Here is a 24,375-nt window from a genome sequence, read left to right as displayed (position 1 = left end):
TTGTTTTGCCTTTGAAGCAGGATTTCACAGTTTGAGGTTGGATCTAGTGCTAGTGTTAAATAGCGGTGAAAGTCACTCTGGGCTTGGTGCCACTACTGCTGGGAAGATACAGCTTGTGAGAGGGCCCCCGTGAGGAAATTCATACTCTTTCTGATTCATACCTTCTTTCTGTGGTGCCTTTGCTTTGCCAGGTATGGGGTTTTACAGTGAGCACATTGTTACTTCCTCACAGTTCCTTGTGGTGCCAAAGGGACATTGCTGTCGTAAGACACCAACTTATTATGCGTGTGGTTCATTTTCTTTGTTGTGTAAGCCAACTTGTCCTTCCTTCCTGTCTTCAGGGGTTTTATGATGTCCTTCGCAGGAACTCCCAGCTAGCCAGCTCTATAATGGAAACGCTTTTGTCCCAGGTAAAGTACTGCTCTGTGGCATGGCTGCAGAGACCCTAAGAATTCTGCACTGCAACCAGCATATCAAGCAATTCGGGTGAAATATTGGGAAAATAGTTCTCCCTTACACTGGAAACATGTTTAAGTGCTGCAGCACTTCTCTAAAGATGCCTTCAAATCCCAGCTATACTGAGAGAGCAGACTGGGTAAACATCTGGAGACTGGTTCATATCCTGTCACAGGGTGGAAGAGAAAGGATCTCTTGGAGCCCTTTCCAACCCTTCAGTTCTGAGATGCTGAGAGAAGTGTGATGCCCAAAGAAGTGCTTTGTGTGCTCCCTGTTCCTTAGCAGTGTGCAGCAGTTACCCTCCCATACTTCCCCAAGGATGTGTGCTGACAAAGTAATTATTACTGCTGTCCTCCCATCGGGAGAATACCCAAGTCCATGTAGGATCTAGGAGGATTAACTCATCCCCCAACAGTGTTGCTCATGGCAACAAGACAATCACATTTCCTCAATCCATTGGACAGGCTGTGCTTTCTTTGAGACAAGTAATTTTCTTCCCTTTAATCATCTGTAGAGTTCATGCTGACTAATTCCAGCTTTCCCATGACAGTATAGGGTCTGAGGCGGGAACACGAACAGAGCCAAGGCAGCTTTTGTGTAGCAGAGGGCACTTAATGGGAACTTGGTGTAAATGTATAAAATTTTATAGCATCATTATATATATAACTTTCCCTATTCGGTTCTGATCCTAAATCAGTACTCAAGGCATATATCCTTCCTGTGGTGTGCCAAACAGCCAGGAATTGGTGGAAGCATGGTGTCTCATGGATTTGTTTCAGTGCCAAGTGTAGCCTCCATAACAGCCTGCACCCTTAGACCAGGCAGCCAGATGCCATAAGAGGAACAGGCATTCGGTACAGGTGGTGGGCAGCAGAAGCAGTTACTTTTCCTCACTGTTTAAAGGAGTGGTAGCACTGCAGGTGAAGTGTGAGTGTTGCATGTTTTAGGTCAGTGACGCATCCTCGCTGAGAGGTACGTGAACAATGCACAAGGGGATTTTAATTATTAGTAGAACAGGTGTTGTGGCTCATGTGCATGTACGGTCCTATTATCCTATGCTAGTTTTCGCCTTGTAGAATGGAGTACAAAGATTATCGTATTCTGTTTTCAAACAACCTAAGAGGCTCAGTTACCAAGTAGCTGGTTATTTTTATTTCTTGTTTTCTATGACAGATAAAGCAATATTACTTGCCCCAGCCAGACCTCCTGCCTCCACTGAAACTTGAAGGATGTATTATGGCTCAAGGAGAACAAATCTTTCTGCAGGAACCACTGGTAAGAGCTATACTGGCTGGCCACAGCTGCAAGCATGCCTGTTCCTTAGCATTTTAGTTGTGCTGATACATGAGCTGAATACCTTGTGTTTCTTCAGCCTCTTCTAGCCTGGAGCAATTCTTTTAATGACAATAGAGCTGGGCATCTCAGCCCTGCCTCAGGCTATCTATTAGAGCTCCCTAGCAAAGTGGTTTGGGGACCTGTGTGAAAAATGCTCTAGGAACAGCTTAGTTCTGTTATCCTCTATTGAGCTCACCCTGTTTGGTTTTTTTTTCCCCTCCTTCAACTTAATTCCACATAAAATAGTCTTGCAGTCTGTGTGTAGCAGGGGGAAGAATCTGCCCTTTGGTTTTGCTGCTTTGAAACTGTTGGAGATGAGACCTCAATGATTCACTGGATTTCCAAGGGAACAAATTCAAATTAATCATTCTGTTTTCCCTTAAGGAGGTTCCCATGCTGTGCTGTAGTAGCGCACCCAGGAAGGGAGCAGACACCTCAGCTAGCATGAGAGTCTTTTTGGAAATTCCCTTTCCACTTCCTTTAGCAGTTCAGGTAGCTGGGTTGAGGGAGCTGTGGGAGTTAAGTCTTTACATCCTGTATAGGCCAGCTCAGGCAGGCAACACTCTGAAGCTGGAACTGGGTAGCTTTGTGTAGGATTACAGAACCCCTTATTCTGGGAATGAGGTATAGTTTTGAGACTCACATGAACCTCTGAAGGCAGCTATGGCTCTTTGCATCTAACAATAATAGCCTGGCCTGGCCTGTGTCACTTATGTCCATGACCTCCGACTAGAAGGCTGAGTGTGACTTTGGCTGCTTCCTTCAGGCACATCTGCTCTGCTGTATCCAACACTGTCTCGCCTGGTATAAGAGCACTGTGCGTCTATGCCAGGGAGCTGAAGATGACGATGAAGAAGAGGAGGAGGAGGATGTGGGTTTTGAGCAAAACTTTGAAGAAATGCTAGAATCTGTCACACGACGCATGATCAAGAGCGAGTTGGAAGACTTTGAACTGGTAAATCAGATTTTCAGTTTGACTCAGTGGGAGAAGACGCTGAGTTCTTGTCAGGTTTTGAAAAGATTTTTCACTTTTTTCCTTTACCTCTTAGGATAAATCAGCAGATTTTTCTCTGTCTTCTGGTGTTGGTGTCAAGAATAACATCTATGCCATTCAGGTGATGGGAATTTGTGAGGTCCTGATTGAGTACAATTTCAACATAGGGAATTTCAGGTAAAACATCAACTCTTACCCTCCAGCACTAGATGTGCTATGCTGTGCCTAGCTCTTCGGAGTACAGGACATAGACTCATTGCAAGCACAGGATAATAGTGCCAGTACAGAATCAGAATGATGCTTTCTGAGTGTGTGTGCCTCGTGGCACAGATGTTCACAGAACCTTGAGGAGTGTCTTCCTTTTTGAATATCTTGTGTTGTGGGAGATGGGATATGACATTTTGTAGAAGAGCAGGTCAAGGAGGAATGGAGGAGGTATACACTGCTAGGGAGGTGGGGAGTTGTCATATGTCCTGGTTTTATCATATAGAAAGTGTCATTTTGTAATTTGGCAACTGAAGCTCCAAATGGGAAACTAGATTTTCTCCATTAATGCTTTCTACTACTTTATTGCAGTAAGAACAAGTTTGAGGATGTCCTAGGCTTGTTTACATGTTACAACAAACTCTCTGAAATCCTGAAGGAGAAAGCTGGAAAGAACAAATCTACATTGGGCAACAAAACTGCACGGAGCTTCCTGTCCATGGGTTTTGTATCTACTCTGCTCACAGCTCTGTTCAGGTGAGAAGCTGTCATATCTGGAGAAGCTTTAAGCTGTTTTTGTGGTGTCTGCATGCTCAGTTTTGTGCACTGCATACACAAGACAGGCATTTTCATTTCTGTACAAAGCATGTGTGGTAACAGCACTTGTTGTCTGGCGAGCATCATAGTTCAGGCAGGAACCACAGCTGTGCAACTCCTGGTATTGAAATGAGCATTCCTGGGCCTTGCTTATGACTTACGAGACCTCAGAGGGTCTCCGCTCTTCCAGTCCTGGGCCATTCCCCAGACAACAAACTCCAGTGTTTGAGCTCCAGTCCTCTATGGAACAGAGCCAGACATCAATTTAAATCATGTCTGTTAGTGTGTTTGGAAAGGCTGGTGGAACTCTATTCTCCAAGTGTTCACTATAAGCCACCAAAACAAAGGGTCTTTGCCACCCCAAATTCAGCTAGTGATTTTATTTGTAAGTGCATATTGAGATTTCAGATCTTGTAGGCCATCTGCATGCTTTTCCAGTGCATCCTCAATTCTCTGACAGTGCTCTCTTTCTTCAGGGACAATGCCCAAAGCCATGAGGAGAGCCTAGCAGTTCTGCGCTCCAGCACAGAGTTCCTGCGCTACGCTGTCAGTGTAGCTCTGCAGAAGGTGCAGCAGCTGGAGGAGACAGGACAAACTGATGGACCAGATGGACAAAATCCTGAGAAGATGTTTCAGAACCTCTGCAAAATCACACGGTGAGTCACTGTGGCACGTGAAGATATGAGCCCTAAAAAACAGCAAAGCATTTGGGGGATTTTTGATTCTCAGGTAGGGTTTTGAAAGAAGAATGCAGACTATAACTGTTTCAAACAGTTATTATTACTGGGTTGAGATCATTGCCTTTGCTCCTGAGAAATCAAATGGAGGCACTACAGTTTCTGTGCCAGACTGAGTGATACAGCTTTAATAATGGTACTTGGCCTGGCAGAACCAAATACCATCAAACTCTCATTTTCAGCCCCTTTCTGACTTTTGGCTCATCACTCATTGTCACAGAGGAGGTAGCATGGTTACAGGCTGGATTCTTGAGGCCTCTGGGATGCAATGATGTTAAAATTCCCTTCTAGCTACAGTATGAAACAGAGGTAAGAGGAACACAAGCTTTAGAAAACATTTGTTTAGGACTTTTGCAAGATGCTTGAAGACATTCGTGCATCTAATCCTTTGGAAATCCAAGAATGTTAAGCATCTAAACTTCTTTGGGATCTAGGCCATATCTGCATGGGGTCTTTTCAGATCCCAGTCAGCAGAGAGCACAAAATGCAAATTACCCCTGCCATGAATAATGCCTGGTTTGTGTCTCACCCCAAATAATAGAGGCTATTTTTGTTGCAGTCATTAGGAATACATGTGAGCTACATGTTTTGTGTGATTGGACATTGAAATAGAATAAGATCATCTGTGCAGGCAACAGAACTAATGAGAAGAAAGGAGAGGGACAAGAAAGGGAAGAAGTGGGCTTAGAGGAGCAGGAAAAAGATGTTTGCCTACAAATAGAAATGTTTCCTTTGGGCCAAACAATTTTGCTTTCCTCAAAGCTTTTCACTTCGCTTTGCCTGCCTTTACCTTTCTGATTTTATTTATATAGAGCCCTACAGAGGTATCTGGCGTTTCACAGGTTCAAAGTGCCAAGAGAAAAGCTCTTTTTGTCACTAACAGATTTGACACCAGTGGTCAGTGTTTGGGTAGTCTGAGACAGAAGGAAAAGAAATGGGACTGGAAGGTCCCTTGGCACCTGGAAAGAATTAAATTATTTAGCTGTGCAGGAAGAATGCAGTAGCTGTTTTGCTGACATTGAAACAAGGTCGTCTTAAAAATGGATCCCTTCTCCCTCCACTTTCCTATAGGAAAAAGACTTTCCAATGTAGTTATATTAAAAATACGATCCTAAGAGCAGAATCTCTGATTAGCCCTGTTCTAGTTCTTGCGCTGTGCAGCTAGCTTTACTGGAGCATGTGATGTTAACTCATCTCCCATCCCCTAGGGTTCTGCTTTGGAGGTACACTTCAATTCCCACTGTCATTGAAGAGTCAGGGAAGAAGAAAGGCAAAAGCATTTCACTTCTTTGCTTGGAAGGTTTGCTGCGGATCTTCAACACGGTGCAGCAGCTGTACACTGCCAGGATACCCCAGTTTCTGCAAGCCCTGGGTAAGGCACATGGTACAATCCTGCTCTGATTTCCAGGCTTTGTGTTCCAGCCCATGTGTGGGCAGTTAAGGACCCACTGCCCTTTATCCATAAGTAGAGAGAGGGGTCTGGTCTGTGTATCTCAGTAGCAAGGTGGGCTTAGTAGCATTGATTTTCATGCCAGAGGCAAGTTCCAGAGAAACCTTTACCTGCTTTTATAGAGCTCTCCGTCTGTCAGCAGAGGATAGTTGGGGTCTGATATAGCATTCGTCTATTTGAAGTCTGCCTTTAACACATTTTTGTTCTCACCATGGTTTTGCAGTCTGTATTCCTTCTCTAGCTGTGAGCAGTTGCAGTCTTTCCCACTTTTGGAAATAAATCCTGTATTCTGCTCTTGGCATTTACCTTTTTTCTGCACCTCTCTCTGCCAGATATTACTGATGGTGACGCAGAAGAAACGGATATTAATGTCACAGAGAAAGCTGCCTTCCAGATCCGACAGTTTCAGGTAAGTACCACTGTGTGCTGCAAGTGTTCCAAAGCAGTGGTAATTCTGGCAGAAAACCCTGCTAGCTCTCTGTTACTTGACCAGAGTATGCGATAGCCACTGTGACACTGATTCACTGTCAGCTCAGAAAAGTTTCTGATCCATAAGGAAAGCTTCTTCAGGGTGTTGTGCGGAGCTGGATGGAAGTGCACATGTATTTACAGAGCTGTAAGGTCCTTCAGTGCAGCATAAACTTATCTGAGTATTGTAAAAGTCACACTGAATTGTATGTGGGCCTCTATCTAAGCACTCAGAACAAAAACCAGCACTCGCTCTTTACAAGAGTCCTCTTCTTTTATCCTTTGTCATTCTTCTTGTTGCTGATTCGTTTATCTGCTGCAACTTCTGGTTATTTGCTTCTTAAAACGTCCCTGCAACAAGCATGCACACTCTTTCCTTCCCATGATCAGAGGTCCCTGGTGAACCAGTTCAGCAGTGCTGAAGATGACTTCAACTCCAAGGAAACGCAGTCACTCATCACAGTTCTCTCCACTTTGTCCAAACTCCTGGATCCAGGCTCTCAGCAGGTACTTCACAACCTTCGTAGGGTGACAGGGATGTGTGTGGTAGCCATAGGTGTGGGAAGATGATTATCAGACTGGGTTGACATCTGAGGGCTTTGACACGTGTGCGTGTTCTGCCTTCTGCTGCAGACCACACCATGTCAAACTGTCAGTTTTGTTACATTATCAAGCACGCTTCTGTCAGGTACAGTTAAGAACAAGTTGCCTTCCCACCCCACCACTGCACATTCTGATCTTGCCTTTGGGCACCTGGAGTCTGAATGATTTGTTCACCTGAGCAGGGACTCCTGACAGCCTAGATGTGGGATGGCTTCCACATGGGGATAGAGCCAAAAAAGGCCAGCAGACTTATGATCAATATGATCTGGCTCAGTGCCTAATCCCTTCCACGCAAGGAGACATTTTCTAAAGTGGACTAGAGGTGCCCCATTTTTACAAGCTAGGGCCTGCACTCCAAGCGTGCCAGAAGTCTGGAGTCATCATTTACTTTAAATTAAATGGAGTTGTTGCTCTGTCCAAGGGAAAGTACATCCATTCCACTGTCCTGGATCTAAGCTTTTCACTTGTTAGTCAGTTAAGTGTCTCTTGTGGAGGTTCACAGAGTACGGCTGGGTACCTTTCTGCCAGAAGGGGACTGTGCTAGTCTCCCTTTGCTGTTTGTTTGTTTGTTTGTTTGTTTGTTTTTTTAAATGTTTATTAATTTTTTGCTTTGAATTCTGTTTCAAAACTATATCTTTTCTCCCCTTATGCAGTTCCTCCAATTCCTGACTTGGACAGTCAAAATTTGCAAAGAAAATCCTCTTGGTAAGTAAGCTTTGGGGAGCATGTTTAAGTGTGATGCAGTCAGGTCTGGTATTAGACCCTTAGATACTCTGCTGTTGTCTGTCCTGTTATTGCCTCTTTGTTACAGATACATTCAGGTCCCGTTCTGTGGCAGATTGCCATGACATTGTGGTTATTAGCACAAGTATCAGGGAAGAAACTCTGTCTCTCTAAATATTAGCATTGCTGAAGAAAAAGAAGCCGCTTACTTGGATTATCTCCCTTGGTTTTTAGCAGATTTGTTGCTCAAAACAGGTTTTATACTCTGGAAGGAAACAGCCAGAGTTTGTATTGTGCTTCCTCAGTGCTTCTGGTCATCATTTTCCTATGAGCTGAGGGCTCCAGTGTGCCGTACTTACCCTCACAGTATTATATGTGACGTCTATGTGATGCCCAATGTTGTAAACTCTTGTTTTGTAACAGTGGTATTTTGATAGGATTTTTACCTACTGTGTATCATTTCTGGGAATGCAGAGTGTTAAATCCATACTGAATCTGAGACTTTCCCTTACTGGATGTCTGGTATTCCTAAATAGCTAGTGAAGCTCTGCACCTAGTAATGTGTTTTCTTTTCCCTTCCCCACAGAGGATATCGCTTGCTGCAAAGGTTTGCTGTCTCTGCTCTTCAGTGTCCATGTTCTGTACAAGAGTCCTGTCAGTCTGCTGCGTGAACTTGCTCAAGACATCCACGCTTGCCTGGGAGACATAGATCAGGTATGATGCAGAAGCAGTTTAACTCTTCATCACTTCATGCTGTCAGGGCAGAATTGAGTGCATCTCTGGTGCAAACTATGTGACAGCAGCTGAAGTTTTATTCACCAGAATTTGTTTTCTCTCCTCCGACCAGGATGTGGAAGTGGAGAGTCGGTCCCATTTTGCCATAGTGAATGCCAAGACTGCAGCCCCTACTGTCTGTGTGAGTCAAAATAGTGTGTGTGGAACAACCTGTAGTGTCCAGGGTTACTCTGCTACAAGTGGCTTATAGATTCCTGTTGTGTCAAACTCCTCCAAGAACCTGTTTTGTTATTGGTGTTTCTGTTTTAGCTGCTGGTTCTGGGTCAGGCAGATAAAGTCCTTGAAGAGGTGGATTGGCTTATCAAGAAACTCGCCAGTCTGGGATCAGACACATCAGGTAATAAGCATTCCGCTTCTTACTGTTACACCTTTGTCAAAAACAGGTGAAGAGAGAGAGTAGAAAGGTACTTGGGGATTTTGAGGTAGCAACATCTGAGGGCAGGTTAAACTCTCCCTTGCGCTGGGTCCACATGAACAATGTAAGATAGAGTGTTCTCACAAAATTCCTGGCCAGGATTATTTTCCCTGTGCCATACTGGTGCTTTGTGCACCAGACACAAAGGTAGTCTTTCGTGCCTCCCACCTGCATAATTGGCTTCATTAGACACACGTTCACCAGGTATCCATCTCTTTATTCTAGAAGACTCTTCTCAGGCATCATATCAAACCCAGGCTCTGGAAAAAGGTGTAATTCTGCAGCTGGGAACTCTGCTGACAGTTTATCATGAGCTGGTACAGACAGCACTCCCTGCAGGGAGCTGTGTGGACACGCTGCTGAGAAGCCTCAGCAAGACATATGCAATTCTCACTTCCCTCATCAAACATGTGAGTGCTGCTCTGCTGACAGTGGGCTGGTTAGGATCTAAAAACTTTTTCCCCATCTGCTACAGCAAGCTCACAGTGACCCCTGGCAGCAGCTATGCTCAGGACCGGACTGTTGATCCTCTGTAAGAGTTGAGTTCTTATTCTGTTGGCTTTTATGCCCTCAATTTCATGGCCTTTCTAAGCAGTGATAGTTGTACCAGTGGAGATAAAGGAAAGCTGCACTCCAGCTGAATTTGGCTGTGTGGCTTGGAGCGTCTCTTTCCAGCGCACCTTGTAGGTTCCCCTGTACACAGCTGTGTGCCACCGTGAGCAGCACTAGCAGTGTTCTCACTAGCGGTGTTCCTGCCCTTGGCACTCATAGCCATCTAAGGCTGGAAGCATCAGACCTGGGGGAACTGGGCTGTGGAAACTGGCCAGTGGAGCTAGTTTGGGACAGGGTGGTGAATACCCCAGAGCTCTCTCACAGCTCTGTAATGCAGACATGGCATTTGGCATATAGCAAGCCACAGGGGAGGAAAGTTCTTGCAAATCCTGCCCTCCCCACTGTGCCATTGGATGAACTGCTTTGAGTCCTGCCTGGAAGTATAGGTTGCAGGATGGGAACAGCATACCTAGAAGAAACTCTCTCATGTTTTCCTTGCAGTATATCCAAGCTTGCCGCAGCACCTCAAATACAATCCCAGGAAGGCTAGAAAAGTTGGTGAGTGTGAGCGAATTGCTGGAGGAAATGCTTGTTGCCTTGACTTAGGAGTAACACCAACCTCTCTGCTGCTTTGCAGGTGAAGCTCTCGGGTTCTCATTTGACCCCACAGTGTTACTCATTCATTACTTACGTACAGGTAAGGCCTAAATTAACTGCCAAAATCCCAGTCAGTCTATCTGATGCTGAGTGGTGTATCAGCTGCCATACATGGGCACCATTGGGGATTATTTATCTTCTTGACATGACTTGAGTTTCTTATAGTTCAAGCTCTACTATGCCAAATAGTAGTATAAGAAATTTCAGCACAATTGGGACCGAGCATGCTGATTTCTGCTTGAGCAGGGAAGGATGAGTGTTTGGGGAGTTGTCTGTTTTTTTCCCCTCTGTTCATGTGCAGGTTTCTTTTTTTGGATGAGATTAATACTGCTGTTAACCACAGTGGCAAATAAAGGTCAACAACATGCAGTCATCACAGTGTAAAGTAATGTGGGTGCCAAAGATGGGATTTAGCTGCTTGGAGAGGAATTGGGTGCTTGAGTGAGGACCACAGGAATTGTACAACAGACGTGGCATATTGGGGAAAGTGTAGCTGTGTGCAGAGCTACCACTCCTGGGGACTTCTCGCTCATACATATTTCTGAATGTATTAATTATGAAATTAGGTTTTCTTTCCTTCTTTTTTTTGAGATTACCCCCCATTCCATTGTTCTTGTATCACTGCCTTTCTGTCATCTAGCTGGTAATGCTGTTAGCTGGCCAGAGCAGAGACTTCTCTGGCCTTTCTTCCCTCCTTACCCTCTAATGCCACATCTTTTGGCATCCTCCTTCAGAACATCCACAGTGAGAGCTTAAGCTTTGCAGAAGAGAAGAAAAAGAAGAAGAAAGAGGATGAAGCTGCGGCAGTCTCCACGGTCATGGTAAGACTGATTCACTCTCTATCAGAACATGGGCTGTATTTCAACTTGGGATCATACCTCAAGACTTGTGTTACCTGGTGGCTTCTTAAAGATCACCAATAACAAATTGTCATTTGGGTTTTTAAGTAAAAATCAAATTTAATCTACCTTAACTTCAGAGAAAAGTCTAAAAAGCCCAAACAGATGAAGGGTCTGGAAAGCAAGTCTTGTAAGGAGAGGTTGAGGGAACTGGGGTTGTTTAGTCTGGAGAAGAAGAGGCTGAGGGGAGACCTTATCGCTCTCTACAGCTACCTGAAAGGAAGTTGTAGCAAGGTGGATATTGGTCTCTTCTCCCAAGTTACTAGTGACAGGACAAGACATTTCTTCACTGAAAGAGTGGTCAGGCATTGGAACAGGCTGCCCAGAGAGGTGGTGGAGTCACTATCCCTGGAGGTATTTAAGACGTGTAGACGTGGCGCTTCAGGGCATGGTTTAGGAGACATGCTAGTGCTGAGTTGACGGTTGGACTTGATGATCCTAGAGGTCTTTTCCAACCTTAATGAATCTATGACTCTATGAAAAAACAACCAAAAAAAGCCACCTTCACTAAAGGCAGCCTAAAAGCTCACAGACATGAAACAAAGGTCAAGTCTGGATAGTCTGTCTTGTCTGATATTTTATCATTTAGGGTAAGCTGTTAAATTACAGAACTGGGCTAATTTATTGGAACCAGTACTGCGCTCTGTTTAAGCGTTTCTTAATTTTATCAGTAGTGTGTTTAAAAATTAAGTACTGGATTCCACTAAAGTAAGGCAGTTGAGAATGACTGGATGATTTGGTTGGGAGCAAGTGAGCAGGCTGGCAGGTTCCTGGTCTTTTACATCCTCTGTGCTCCCAGCCAGCATTTCCTGTCTCATCAGTTGTCCCAGATATGCCTGTGATGTTTAGGGTTTAAAAGCCACAAGCATTATCTTCCTAGCTGTTCCCCGAGTGTATGGAAATGGGCTGAAATGTTTGCCTGTCACCATGGGGAGCAAACTTCAGTGGCAGTAAACAAATAGGGGAAAAACGTGGTGAAACAGCAATGTACTCATTGCCTGGAAGGCCTAAGCTTGTGAGGCCTTTGCAGAGCTGGAGCAGAGGAAGCTTTGCTCTGATGGTTGTCAGGCACATCAGGGATGTGGACTGCAGGCAGAGTACAACACAGTACATGGGAGAGCCTTGCTGCGGAACTGTCATGGGAGTCAACTTAAAACCAGTAACAAAGCCGGTGAGGGTTGCTGGGGCAGCACTGGTACAGAGTAAGGCTACTAAAGACACTTAGCTAAACGGGGAACACAGCAGTCTCTGTGTCATGCACAGTGTTGTGGTTCACTTCCAAATCTGACCTATCACGCTCCTCTCTGCATTTCAGGCTAAGGTGCTTCGGGAGACCAAGCCGATCCCAAACCTGATTTTTGCAATAGAGCAATATGAGAAGTTCCTTATCCATCTCTCCAAGAAATCAAAGGTAATGTAAAGCAGGACTCTTCCATGACCTGAACTCAGTGGAACAGTGGTCTCAATGGCATGGTGGAGAGCTATTGCTGGTCTCCCTTTCAAAGTCTCTAGTAATGCTCAAATTAGGAAGGTGTAAGGACCTTGCACCTCTTTCTCTGGGGCTGTTGCCCAAGCTCCTGGCCCAACCCTACTGAACTGCTGTCACACTGATACCAGCAGGTATCAATGGCAGCTCCACCTGTGACCTAACATTTGGTTTCTGATCGAGCAGAAACCCACGCACCTAATGCCAGCTTTCCTCACCCCTCTCCCCCAGTCTGTTTCGTAAGTAGGAAAGAAATGTATCATGAGGTGCTACCTGAGTACCTGGTAATCACTTGACTTTTAGGAAGATAAATGGGCCACTGGGTTGCATGGGGGCAGGTGCTTTTTCAGCTGCCTTTTGCTTCAGTCCTGATTTATTATTGTGATGGACTCGGTCCCAGAGCTGTGCAAAGGACTAGGCGGGGTAGGAAACTAAAGGAAGACGCTAATGGCATGTCCTCTCCCCCTTGTTTCACCTTGGTTGCTGCAGGTGAACTTGATGCAATATATGAAGCTAAGCACTTCCCGAGACTTCCGCATCAACGCATCCATGCTAGACAGTGTGCTGCAGGAGCGTAACACAGAGGATGCTGAAAACGAGCCAGATGATGACCAGGTCAGAACTCATTTAGCTGCTTTTTTCCGATATGTTTCCCCTTCTTTTGAGGCCATCTGTATTTCTGAGCTGTGCAGGTGTATGTGAAATTAGGACCGTCTGTCTTCCCTGAGTTACCTCTCGCCTTAATACTCAGCTGATACAAAGGAGTGAACAGTTAGCCTGGCTACCATCCCCTACGCTCCAGCCCCCTGCCCTGAGTGACCTTTATTTCTGTGCACCAATTGTCTATCTGTGGTCTTAGGGAAGTGAGACTGCTCTTAAGGCCTTGTTCTTTGCCTCAGCAAGCAGAGAGGTCTATCAGCATTACCTCTGAGGACCTACCGGCTGGCCAGGATCAAACCTTTGCAGCATGATGCAAAGTGATTTTGCATCCAGGTTAACTTTTGTAGATCAACAGCCAGCACGGCACACTCTGCAAGGCATCACTCCCCTCAGACCCATCTCCTCTACTAGATAATGCTGGTGAAGGTAGCGCAACCTGTGCTGGGTAAAAAAAAAAAAAAAAAAAGGCAATTTACCTGCTGATTGTCCAGATTTTTATTGGTGCTTCTGTCCATAGTTTCCTGAGTGCTTCAACAAGCCAAAACCCAGCACAAGCAGCCCCTGTCCTGTGCCACCGATAACCTGTGGTCTAAGCTCCAGCATGAACTTGGGCGGGGTGGGAACGGGGAATGTCTCAGTGGGTGAGAGGCGGCCTAGATTCAGGTCATTTTGTTAGGGAGGAAAAAAGCTAAATCCTGTTCTGCACATCTGGTTTCTCGCTTTAGATAAACATTCCTCACACTAGTCACACAAACAGAATCAGACTCTGTACCGTTATTCTCTCCCACCCCTCTCCAGAGCAGCACAGCAGAGCAGACAGATGAGAACCAGGAACCCAAAAAGAAGAGACGGCGAGAAAAATAAAGCTGGGGGTGCTGCTGCTGCTGCCACCTCCTCCCACAGCTCCTGTTCGTGGCAGACTTGCCTTTGCCTTGGAGACCTACGTGTATGGAGACAATGGTTTGTTGTTTCTCTTGCCAAACACTTATGACTTCTTTCTTTGTGCCCATGGGTGTGCCAGCAGCAAGTCGGGCTACTGTCTCAGGTTTTGCAGCTGGCTGCTGCCCTCGGAAGTGCCTCTGCTATTTGAATGTGCTGCTGTCAAAATCATCTTCCCCAGGAACATCCCCTTGTTAGAGCGAAAAGCAAACGGAGTGACCAGGATCAGTCCCTGCCAAAAGATCTCCTCCTGAGAGGACAGCCGGAATCTAGCACGCTCTCCGGACAGTTGTCGTTCTGGTACTCTAGCGTCATCATTTCTTCTCCAGAGAACCTTTGGTTATTTCAATTAGCTGATAGATATCCAGTGCTTCTCCTGGAAGAGAACAGGACAATCAGCGCCCTGCATTCTGCAGTACACGCAGAGACTGTGTCATGCAAAAGAATGACGGTCACGATTCGCTTTGGTTCAGTGTGTAGCACAAGAAGCCCTAAATTTATTCCAACTTGTGTTTTGTGTGGTGGTGTGAACGCAGCAACCAGCAGAGCAGGAAGCCGGAACCACCAGCCGTTCTGCCTCAGAGTTGAGGCTCGTTACTGGGTACAGCTCCTGACTGCAGAGAGGTGATATCTTCCTCTGTCCAGGATGGTTGTGATGTTTTTGCTGACCCTGATGCGATCCTAATAAAGGTTACTTAAGGGTCAAGTGTCTGATGTATTCAACAACTGAGAAAACAAATCTGGTGCCAGCCCCGCTCTACCCCTCTGCCCTCAGTGGGACTGATGCCCTGCAGGGCAGCTGCTGGGGCCAGAAGCAGGGGGCTGGGGAGGTGCCTCTGCTGGACAGAGGAGCCCTCAGGGAATGGCTGCTCAGGCTACTCGCTCTGCCTAAACTGGGGAGGCCTGGGCAGGGGGGACTACAGTGAGGGCACAGCCCCCGGACACCACTCACCTTGAGGGATGCCATATTTCTTCGCCATCCCGGTTGGATTTGATGGCGTCACACAGTCCATAGTCACCTCTTTCCTTAAGCACTGGTCAACATCCACGGCGCTGAAGAAAGCCACTGACTGCGGCAGGTCCTGGAGGCCCAGTTTGTAGGCAAACATGCACCTGGAAGAACAAGAGAGGTCAGGTCGTGCCACACATCACACCTTGTCACACCTGCCTTCCATCAGCCACTGCTTCGCAAAACATGGGCCAGCCACCACTAACAGGTTATTTTGCACCCATGTCACTCAGTGGCTGGAAGAGAAGGTGCTTTTTAAGTACATGGTAGCAGGAGGGTCAAGTGTTGCCAAAGTGGTTGTGGGAGGAACAGAGGAATGGTACGCTGAGCCTCCTTGGAAGAAAGGAAGAGCTCAGCCCTTCGCTGCTGGCTAATCCTCCCAGGCAGAGCAGACGCTGGATTTTCCCAGCAGGATGCTCTGCACGCAGCAGCCGGCACAAAGGCACAAGCGTCGGGGCGACTGCCCCCGCTGTGCCTGCCGCACCGGCACAGAGTGGCTGTTTGCTGTATCCCTGCCTCAGCGCGGCAGGAAACAGCTCAGCTTTGGCTGGCTCCCATATAACCAAATATCCGACAGCGCCAGGAAGGGGACTTGGCAAAGCTGGCCATGCCAGAGCCGGATTGAAAGGAGCCCTTGGAGGTCCAGGAGCTTTCCAGGCTGAGCTTAACCTTGCCCAGGGAAGGGAGGCAGCAGGAACACCTCATGCTGCAGAAGGGGCAACAGCGCTGGTGCTTGCAGCAGAGACAACAAGCCATGCCCCTCACTGTCCCCTGAAGGCAGGGGGAGATGAGGGACAGGGACAATTTCATGCTCCTGGCTGCTCAACCAAGCCCAAGGGCTGCTGCCATGCCGTGGCCACAGCCCTAAAGGGAGCAGGAGGCGACACGCTCGCATCCCACACTACAGTGGAACGATTGGCCCCATATCTGCAGGACCCAAAAGCTGATGCTATCCCCCCACTTGCCTGCAGAGCAGCCCTGAAGCTCAGCTTCGTCTATAGCCACCCGAGTCACACGTGAAGGAACAGCAACACCCCAGTGCTTGCTGCCAACTTCCCTTGAGCGTAAGAAAGCTGCCCTGCGTCGGCTTGCTGAGGGTAAAGCTAACCCCTTTGCTGTCACCCCAGTCCCTTGGGCTTGCCCCATCCCAACCCACCCCAGGGGTGTTCCCAAGAGACCCCACTGCCATCACATCTCACCGCGTGAGAAGGTTGGTGATCTGCAGGGCCAGGGCTGCCCGGTAGCGATCCTGCTGCTGGACCAGGTAGCGCACCTCATCGTGGATACTGATGCAGAAGCGCCCATTGATGTCAAACTCCTCGAAGAGCCACTTCATGGCAACCAGCATGAGGTGGAGGTAGTCAACGGCCGAGCTCTGCACCACCCAGTTCACTCTGCTGGTCAGAAACTGGTGGAAGGAAACACAGATGGATGCTAGGGGAGCATCCAGGTCCCAAGCCTGGTCCTGACACAGGACAGTTCCTGGGAGAAGCCTGTTAAGTTCAGGGTTGTTGGGTTTTCTTGACGGCATGCAGATAAAGAAGCAATAGGTTTGTGACTTGGCTCCAAGAGCCTCCTGGGTCTCCAGCACTGAAGAAGGGCTGAAGCTGGGGTCACTGTTTCAAAGAGCAGCAAAGCCCAGAGCTCAGCAGTACAGCGCCACATCCTTACCTCCCCCTTGGCCACGGCGGGCTCCAGGGCCCTGCTGATGTGACAGCCCAGCACCGGGGTCTGCGGGGACGGGGATAAGGCAATGCTCTCCAGCTTGTTGAACATTTCTGACTCAGTGCCTCCATCCCACACTCGGTGCTCCACCACATCCCACTTCTTCCTCCTCCGAGACCTGGCGGGGCAGAGGGGAGAGTTGCTGGAAGCGTGGGACAAGGCTGCAAGGCCCCATTTGAGAGCCTCAAATGCTCCCTCCCAGTTTGGGGCAGCCGAATGAGCCCCTGCAGCCTCCTGCTGCTAACTGCTCACTGGGAGAGACTGGGAGCCCCCAGATCAAACGGATCAGCCCTGTGACAGCAGGGAGGGAGAATCGGGACCGTCTAGCCCCCTCTCCCTTCTCTGCCTGCTGCCTGAGGGGCTGCAGCTCCCTCCACCTCACACCCTGATGCCACCAGAGCCGCGTGGGGTCGAAGCATCTCACCTTTTCATGGCTTCTCTCTGGAGCCGCTGGACATCCTGGGCTGACACTGATCCATCCTCTGCCCTGTCCACAGCCAGGTCCAGCTCCCTCACCAGCCACTCCCCCTCCTCGGAGAGATGAAACCTGGAGGGGAGAGTGACCCATGCCTGTGTCCCGTGGGACACCACCGCCCATCCCTGTCCCTGCTCACCCTCCACCTCCCCAGGCAGCACCCACCTCCGGACACCCTTGGTGACTGCGTACATCTGCTGAGCCTTCTCACGTGCCTGCTGCTGCGTCAGCCGATGGTTGAACTGCATCAGCAGCCGCTCAGCGAAGGGCTGCCCAGCCCCGTAGATGCGCCCATAGTTGAAGACCTTGGCGTGTTCCCGGCTGATGCCCACTGTGGCAGCCGTCTTGCTGTGCAGGTCTGTTGCGTTGCTCTTCTTCCCCTGCAGAGTCATCCAGCCAAAGGCCGTGCAGCCTGCCAGTAGGGGAGCAAGGGTTGGACTCCAAAAGGGATTGGGAGGGTCACCCCACCACCCAGCGAGGCCATTCCCCGCGGCACAGGCCCAGCTCACCATGCATGCCAGCAAAGTGCGCCTCGCCAAGGACAGCAGCTATCCAGAGCTCCTGGGAATCCACGTCTGCGCCCACCAAGGAGTAGCCAGGTGGCACCTGGACCATGGCTTTCAGCTCACTGCCCACCCGGTCGGCCTGCGGGACACGATGCCCAGCTCAGAGCAAGCCCTGCAGCACAGGAACAGCCTCCCTCCCGCAGCCACGCGTGCCAGCACAGTGCTCCCCATATCGCTAAATTTTGCTCTGAAAGTCAAAACCAGGTTTAATACACGTGGGGCGTTGCCTACTTGGTTACTCCCCCAGGGTCTTCCAACATGGAAGAGGAGGAGCTTGGAGGAGAAAATAAACCAATGCTTCGTGTTTTCTTCTCCTTTCACCAAATTTTGAAGCTCAGGAACCTCTGCTGACTCCCTCCCCTCTCCCAAAGTCAACGCACATCAGCAAGGGAAGGGCCCCAGCACCAGCCCTGCCACCTCAAACCCCAGCATCCAGCCCCAACTCCTATTTCCAACCCAGGCTGCTCCCACCAGTCCAAAATACACAGAGGGTGCCCCAGAACACCCCTAACAAGGACCCAACCATGGCCATACCCGGGCATTGCTGGCCGTCAGCCACGTGGGCTCCACCGCCCGGCGGGTGATGGTGCCTGCGGTCACCACCTGCGGCAGGATGGCTCCATAATCATCCTCCTCGTTATAGTCAGGGTGCCTGGGACAGAGGTGAGGGTGAGCATCATCCTGCGAGAGCCCTCCCAGAGCAGCGTAGAAAGGATCACGGTCCCAGCTGGGGCCATTCCTCCCCATACCTGGTCACCACACGAGGCAGCTCCCCTTTCTTCAGCCACACCACCATCTGGGTACTGGGGGGACATCAGACACTGAGCCCCCACATCTGCACGAGCTCCCCTGGCTGCAACACAGCCTCCGCCCACCCGCAGGCCTGTTGTGATTCAGCTGAAAGCAGCTGCTCACCTGATGCGCTTGTGAGCATTCCTCCAAAACGAGATCATTTTGTTAATCTCAAGGGCTCTGGTCCCATGGGTGCGGCCCACAGCAGCCCGCAGGGTGCCATCCTCCATCCGGGGAAGGAAATCCTTGGCAAAAGGGCTTCCCACATTGTTATCATTCCCGTCCTTTAGTAGCAAAAGAGGCACCAGGGCTCAGCGTGCCATAGCTCAACATCAGTAAAGCTCTGTGCATCCTCCTGCCCTAGCTAGAAAGATGCCTTTCCACCACCCTATCCCATGGGGCAAGATCACAGGGGTCCCAGGAGTGCTGCAGCACCAGGACGACAGGCAAGGTGACCCAGCTGTGCAGCATGACCAAGGGAGCCGGGACGCAGGGTAACCAGGAAGCCCCCAGGAAGAGCCCCAGGAGCACCCAACTTGCCTTGTGGGGCAGCTTGAAGAACCAGCACCCCGGGATGTTGACGTCATTATAGGGACCGTTGCCGTGGTGATACGAGGGTTGGCTCTTCGCCTCCGCCAGCTCGCACAGCTCATCCATCTCCTCCTGCGACCAGTGATGCACAAGGTGATGCCAGGAGCCCCCGCCCCAGCACAGCGAGAGGGGGAAAATCAAGGAAATAGGGACAAATCCACCATCCCATCCCACAGGAAACCCTTTTTACCTGTGCCAGGCTTTGGTCTGCTCTGCCCATTTTCCCCTCCACATCCTCCTCCAGCTGGCTCAGCTCTTCCACCTGCAGCACAGAGGGACCGCAGGGCAGCTGGGTCTAACACCACTTCTCCAGTGATTTAACACTTAAAGGAAATTTCTTACTTCCAGCCCCCAGAGCCACACACCAGGGTGGTTTTCACATACACGTGGGGAATAAGCCCAGCCCCACATCTCCCTCCCACCGAGGGACCCTCTATCCCTTCCTTCACCTTCTCCCACATTGTGCTGCTATCCATCACCAGCAGTTCGTCCTCCATGGCGGCCTCCAGTCCTGGGGGCTGCTCCTTCCCTTTCTCCAGGCAGTGCTGCCTGTACAGGTACTCGATCACCCTGGCAGGAGAGAGGGCAGGGTTCACGCACCCACAACGGGGACTGAGGCTCCAGGGCAACACCTGGGCAGAGTCCCAGGGAGCTCCCAAACCCCTCTGTGGGGCAGCCCCCAGCTCAGCACCCCACTACAACCCCCTCACCTGTGCGGGCAGTGGGGGCCATCCACCTCCGAGGCGCCTGCTGGCAAATTGTCCTGCCGCCCTGGCACCAGGTAGCCCCAGCCGCGCTTCTCTGAGTAATGGAGTGGGAAGCCGTCCCAGGCCAGGCGCATCAGCTTCGGGGTCACCCTCATCTGCAGGCTGATGAGGCTGGGTCCTGGCACCCACCCTGCCTCCTCCAGGCGCGGGCACAGCTTGCGGTACCAGCTAGAGAGCAGCAGGCGTGGCTCAGAGAGGGCAGGGCAACCCCAGGGGACACCCAGGGTACCCAACTCACCCTGGGTGGCCCGGCAGGTGCTGGAGCCTCTTGGGTTGCAGCGCAACCGTCTCCTTCAGATGCTCCAGGCGGACCCGGCTCACGGGGGCTTTCAGGTCCTCATCCTCACTGGGGGGGCCAGGGTCTGGTGGGGCAAGGAGGACTGGCTGGCAAAGAGCCCTCCATGCTGCCACGCTGATGGGAACCTCAAGCCAGCCCCCCACACTCGCCCCAGCATAGGGAGGCAGGCCAGCAATGCTTCACCCTGCTGGCACCAAACAACTACATCCCTTCATCTGGGCACCCGTGGGAAGGCATCCCTCGAGCATCCCTCGTCCCCAGGGACCACCTGCACTCACCTTCCTGCCACTCCCGTGCAGACCCATCTGAGCCCACCACCTCCACAGGGGCTTTGCTGTTCCCATCCTGATCCTTCTTCTTCTTCTTCTTCCCCGGATTCTTCTTCTGCTTAAACTCCTGTATGTCCCACTCAAGATCCCAGAGCCAGGGGTCATCCTTGTACCTGCCAACACACCATTTTCACACCACAGCTTTGCTCCTGTCCCCAGCACCCACCTGCAGCCCCCATGGACCACCCGCTGTCTGGTCTCTGTCCCGTGAGCAGCAGGACCAGCACCCCCAGCCCACAGGCACCTGTCCTCATGCAGCAGCTGGCAGGCATCGTTGGCCAGGTTCATCAGGGACTTTTTCATCTCCTTCTGCAGCTCCTCATAGATGCCCTGAGCATCATCCAGGTACCTCTTCCAGTTCCCATTGACCGGCAGGTAGGACACCCCCATCTCCAGCATCCCTGCAAACGTCACAGGGTGGGGGCACCTAGAGCCCGAAGCAGCAACGAATTAGACGCCTGCTGGAGAGGATTAGCCCTGGAAGCACCAGACTATGCTGGACATTAACGTGCCTTGCAGTATCACGTCTTCACCTAGAGTTTCCCAGCCCCACACAGCCCTCAATGCGCTTCCCCTCAACCCATAAGGAATCCTTATCTTCTGCCTGCCCTGCACATAAATCACTGCTCGAAAAGCAACCCTGTGCACTAACCCCAAAGCTGTATCACTCCAATCTGCCTCATTAAGTCTGCTTGCCTCCACCAGCCACGCTGTGTTGCCATTTATTCCTTCTCACATGTGAAGGGGCAATATAAAGTCCCTCCTGAAATGGAGTTCAGGGCCCCCCAACCTCCTGCCACCACCCCAAGGACAAGAGAAGCCACATCCCATCCCCAGAGGGACCGCAATCCTCCCCACTGCTGGCCAAGACCACAGCCCCTCGGCCACCAGCAGCTCTCACCTCTCCATGAAGAGCGGCAGCTGCTCCTGAAACACCTCATGGGTCGCCTGGACATCGCGGGCACAGTATGACATCAGATCCTGGGGGCAGAGGCAGGTGAGTGCAGGCAAAGCAGCGCAGGCAAGGCAGGTGGCAGAGGCAAAGCCCTCTGCCAGCACAGGGCAAGGCATCACCCCATCAAGGATGGGGGACATCACAGTCCCACATGCACCCAAAGCCCTTGCAAGAAAGGGTGGCAAAATGGAAACAACCCCAGCAGCCACTCCCATCCCGTTCCCATTTCCAGCTCCTGCTGCCCGTTGGGATGTTGTGATCGCCACCCGCACCTGGAAGTGACTCCTGATGTCGGCCATGGTCCCTTTCACAAAGAGCTCCCGCGCCTCCTTCTCCAGCGGCTCCCCCCCGACGTACAGCGCGTGCACATCCACCAGGTTGTTGATGCTGCTGACATCCACCCAGTCCCACGAAGTGACCTGCGAGCACGGTGGGGGCGGCGGGTCAGACAGTGTGGGACAAGAATTGGCTGTGATCAGGAGGGGTAAACAATGCCGCTCCTCTATTTTAAACCGAGGCCACCTCAACTGGAAGGTGCTGGGAGAGCTTCACCCAGCAGGGCTGCTCCAACAGCTCCTACTCCCTGCCAGTACAGGAGCAGATGGTCCCACTACAGGAGCAAAAGGTCCCCTGCCACCCACGCCACTGCCAGCAGCTCCGCTCCCTTACTCACAGCTGGCCCCTCCATTTTCCTCTGCGTTTTCTTCATGTGTTCCTTGACCTGCTGCAGTCCCTTCCTCTTGCCGTGCCTGGCAGCCATCCAGAGGCTGCGCTGGAAGCCCGTTAGCCCTGAGATGGCCATGTGCATGCTCATGGTGTCCAGGAAACGCACCCGGGAGCCCTGAGACACATCAGGGGAGAGTGGAGAAGTGTTTTGGGACGTGCTGGAGGAGAAATGTGCTCCCAAATGCCCTGTAGCTGCCAGCAAGCACTGCCCTGTGCTACAGAGCTCCAAGTCCTCTGCTCAGGCTGCTTTTGTCAAGGCAAAGCTTTGCCTCCCGGAACCCCTCTTCTGTGAGCCAAGAGCATGCCCAGCACAGGCTGTGAGCTGCTCAGAGGCTCCTGCCACATCCCCAGCTGTAACCCTGCAGCCTCCAGCAACCTTATGGGGTGCAGGAATATCTCCCTCTAAAGCAATGCAACCTCAACCTGTTCTGCAGGACAAGGCAACCACAACCCTGTGGTGTCTGTGCAGAACGACACCTAGCAAAATAACCCTGAAAAGCCAGCGCAAATGACTATCCAGTTAAAAAACCACAGCTGCCAGTGCAAAGCAACAGCACTGTGGATTACCTGGATGAGGTACTGCTCCTTGATGAATGCACGGTCAAAAGCCACATTGTGCCCCACAACCACTCTCTCTGGCCAGTCCTGCTTTCCGGCACAGCAGGTGCCCGCTGGGCTCTCCAGGGGAATGAGGTCAGCCAGGGTGAGGTGGCTGGACCAGGAGTACCGCTGCTCCAGCAGCCGCTTGCTGCACCACGAGTACCTGCAGACAACACACGGCATCCCACAGCTGTAAAAAATAAAGTAGGGGCTCCTGGGACCAAAAGCACCTGCTGTGCCATGGGGTGCTGAGCAGGATCCCATCCATGGGAGGGAGGCGGCCAACCCCAAGGAGCGCTGTGCTTGCTAACCAGGACATACATCCCACATCCCAGAGCTGCGCTTCAGGGCTTTGCTGTGTTTTCCCCACAAGCCTGCAGTGGTTTGCAGGAAAAGGCTCCACCTGGGAGCACCCCCATCCTTCCCAAAGCTGTCCCCCCACACCCCATCACCACCAGGCATCTCACCAGGCATGCGGGGAGACCGCCACGGCCAGCGTTGGGCAGTGGCCATCAGCCACGCACACCTCCACGTCCAACACCACTGCCCGGTCCTTGGGGAAGTCGACAGCTTCTACTTGCCCATCGGGACCATAGTGGGTCCAGCCACACTGCCATGCCCACTGCGCAGGCATGGGGGGCAGCTCACACCGCAGCAGCTCGTTGGCTGCCTCCAGGTAAGGCAAGCTCTGTTTCTGTGCCAGGAGGCGAAAGTGCTCGTCAATATTGTCCCCGTACATGCGGGGCAGCTGCAGGTCCACGTCAGGGAGCGTGGAAGTCTCCTTGCCCCACAGGTCATGGCGTTGCAGGTGCTCCACACTCCTCTGGATCTCTGCTGCCGAGTAGTGTACCTGGGCCCCCCGGAAGATCTGCTCGTGGAGGGTCCTGGACAGCATCTGGATGTTGAGGGGGTTCATGCGCCGCTGGCCCTTGGCAGGCTCCTGGCTCGGGTCCTCCGGCAGCGGGCAGCTGGTGGAGGAGCTGGAGGTGCATCGCTGGGTCTTGGCACCGCGGGCTGCAGTGCAGCCCCTCACCGATCTCCTCCAGAGCAAGCACCTCATCTCCCTCTCCTCTGCATAGGCACCTCCAGCACGGGCTGCTCTCCCCGAGCGGCCGGAGCTGCAGGGAGGGAGCAACAGCTTGGGGCGAGCTCGGCACCACCCACTCAGCCCCGCTGCGGGGCAGCCCTGACCGCCGCTACGGGCACGCACGGCCGGAGACGCCCACGGCACCCCACGGCCGGGGAAGGACGGGCTGCGCTGCACCCCCCGCAGCTGTGCAACCCCACCCTCAGCTGTGCACACACACACACCCCCCCGCAGGAATGCACCCCCCCGCAGCCATGCACAGCTCCCATGAGCATGGACCCCCGCAGCGTGCACCCCCAGCCCTGCACGCCGCTCGCCGGCACGTGCCCCCTTAGGCAGCCGTGCACCCCCTCACCTCGCCGTGCACCCCCTTAGCCAGCCGCACACCGCGGCTCCCGGCGCGCGCCGCCCGGGCCTGGGCCGGAGGGCGGACCCAAACCGGGGCGCCCGCGGGAGCTTCCGGCCGCGCTGACGTCCCGTCCCGT

At 51.5% G+C, this 24,375-nt stretch overlaps 2 protein-coding genes across 5 annotated transcripts in view; one reads left to right on the top strand and one right to left on the bottom strand.

Annotated features, from left to right (window-relative positions):
• The window catches only part of FANCI (FA complementation group I), a 27,964-nt gene extending 13,288 nt beyond the window's left edge, over positions 1-14,676 (top strand). For 2 of the 4 annotated variants that reach the window (XM_075100575.1, XM_075100577.1), the window contains 20 exons: positions 342-410; positions 1,630-1,731; positions 2,558-2,746; positions 2,841-2,962; positions 3,362-3,526; positions 4,063-4,242; positions 5,532-5,695; positions 6,106-6,182; positions 6,632-6,748; positions 7,498-7,549; positions 8,154-8,281; positions 8,415-8,483; positions 8,612-8,699; positions 9,003-9,187; positions 9,831-9,887; positions 9,967-10,026; positions 10,721-10,807; positions 12,201-12,296; positions 12,861-12,986; positions 13,830-14,676. In XM_075100575.1, the coding sequence (XP_074956676.1) occupies positions 342-410; positions 1,630-1,731; positions 2,558-2,746; positions 2,841-2,962; positions 3,362-3,526; positions 4,063-4,242; positions 5,532-5,695; positions 6,106-6,182; positions 6,632-6,748; positions 7,498-7,549; positions 8,154-8,281; positions 8,415-8,483; positions 8,612-8,699; positions 9,003-9,187; positions 9,831-9,887; positions 9,967-10,026; positions 10,721-10,807; positions 12,201-12,296; positions 12,861-12,986; positions 13,830-13,895 (2,199 nt within the window). In that variant the 3' untranslated portion in view covers positions 13,896-14,676. The remainder of the gene's footprint in view (positions 1-341; positions 411-1,629; positions 1,732-2,557; positions 2,747-2,840; positions 2,963-3,361; positions 3,527-4,062; positions 4,243-5,531; positions 5,696-6,105; positions 6,183-6,631; positions 6,749-7,497; positions 7,550-8,153; positions 8,282-8,414; positions 8,484-8,611; positions 8,700-9,002; positions 9,188-9,830; positions 9,888-9,966; positions 10,027-10,720; positions 10,808-12,200; positions 12,297-12,860; positions 12,987-13,829) is intronic. The other 2 variants (XM_075100576.1, XR_012661725.1) reach the window with 2 other exon arrangements.
• Positions 13,503-24,375, bottom strand: POLG (DNA polymerase gamma, catalytic subunit). The gene is made up of 23 exons (XM_075100578.1): positions 24,246-24,375; positions 23,271-23,921; positions 22,771-22,966; positions 22,151-22,318; positions 21,750-21,896; positions 21,424-21,503; positions 20,767-20,949; positions 20,472-20,635; positions 20,134-20,257; positions 19,839-20,063; positions 19,578-19,698; positions 19,319-19,390; positions 19,078-19,200; positions 18,661-18,821; positions 18,495-18,548; positions 18,280-18,397; positions 17,689-17,824; positions 17,345-17,591; positions 17,129-17,251; positions 16,651-16,822; positions 16,179-16,387; positions 14,923-15,083; positions 13,503-14,346 (listed from the first exon to the last, which is right to left on the bottom strand). Exons 2-23 carry the CDS (start codon positions 23,861-23,863, stop codon positions 14,285-14,287), a joined length of 3,639 nt encoding a protein of 1,212 aa, XP_074956679.1. The 5' UTR covers positions 23,864-23,921; positions 24,246-24,375; the 3' UTR covers positions 13,503-14,284.

Source organism: Phalacrocorax aristotelis, chromosome 7, assembly GCF_949628215.1.
Source record: "Phalacrocorax aristotelis chromosome 7, bGulAri2.1, whole genome shotgun sequence".
NCBI classification, from domain to species: Eukaryota; Metazoa; Chordata; class Aves; order Suliformes; family Phalacrocoracidae; genus Phalacrocorax; species Phalacrocorax aristotelis.
Note: the sequence above shows the minus strand (reverse complement) of the source record. Positions and strands in the feature narration are given on the sequence as shown.

Coding starts and splice junctions, on each gene's coding strand:
- POLG (XM_075100578.1), bottom strand. CDS start 23,863: ATGAGGTGCTTGCTCTGGAGGAGATCGGTGAGGGGCTGCACTGCAGCC. Junction 17,592..17,688: donor GCACTTTGCTGGCATGCATG/GTGAGCTGGGCC, acceptor CCCTACTGGCAG/GCTGCACGGCCTTTGGCTGG. Junction 16,823..17,128: donor CAGAGAGAAGCCATGAAAAG/GTGAGATGCTTC, acceptor CTGCCCCGCCAG/GTCTCGGAGGAGGAAGAAGT.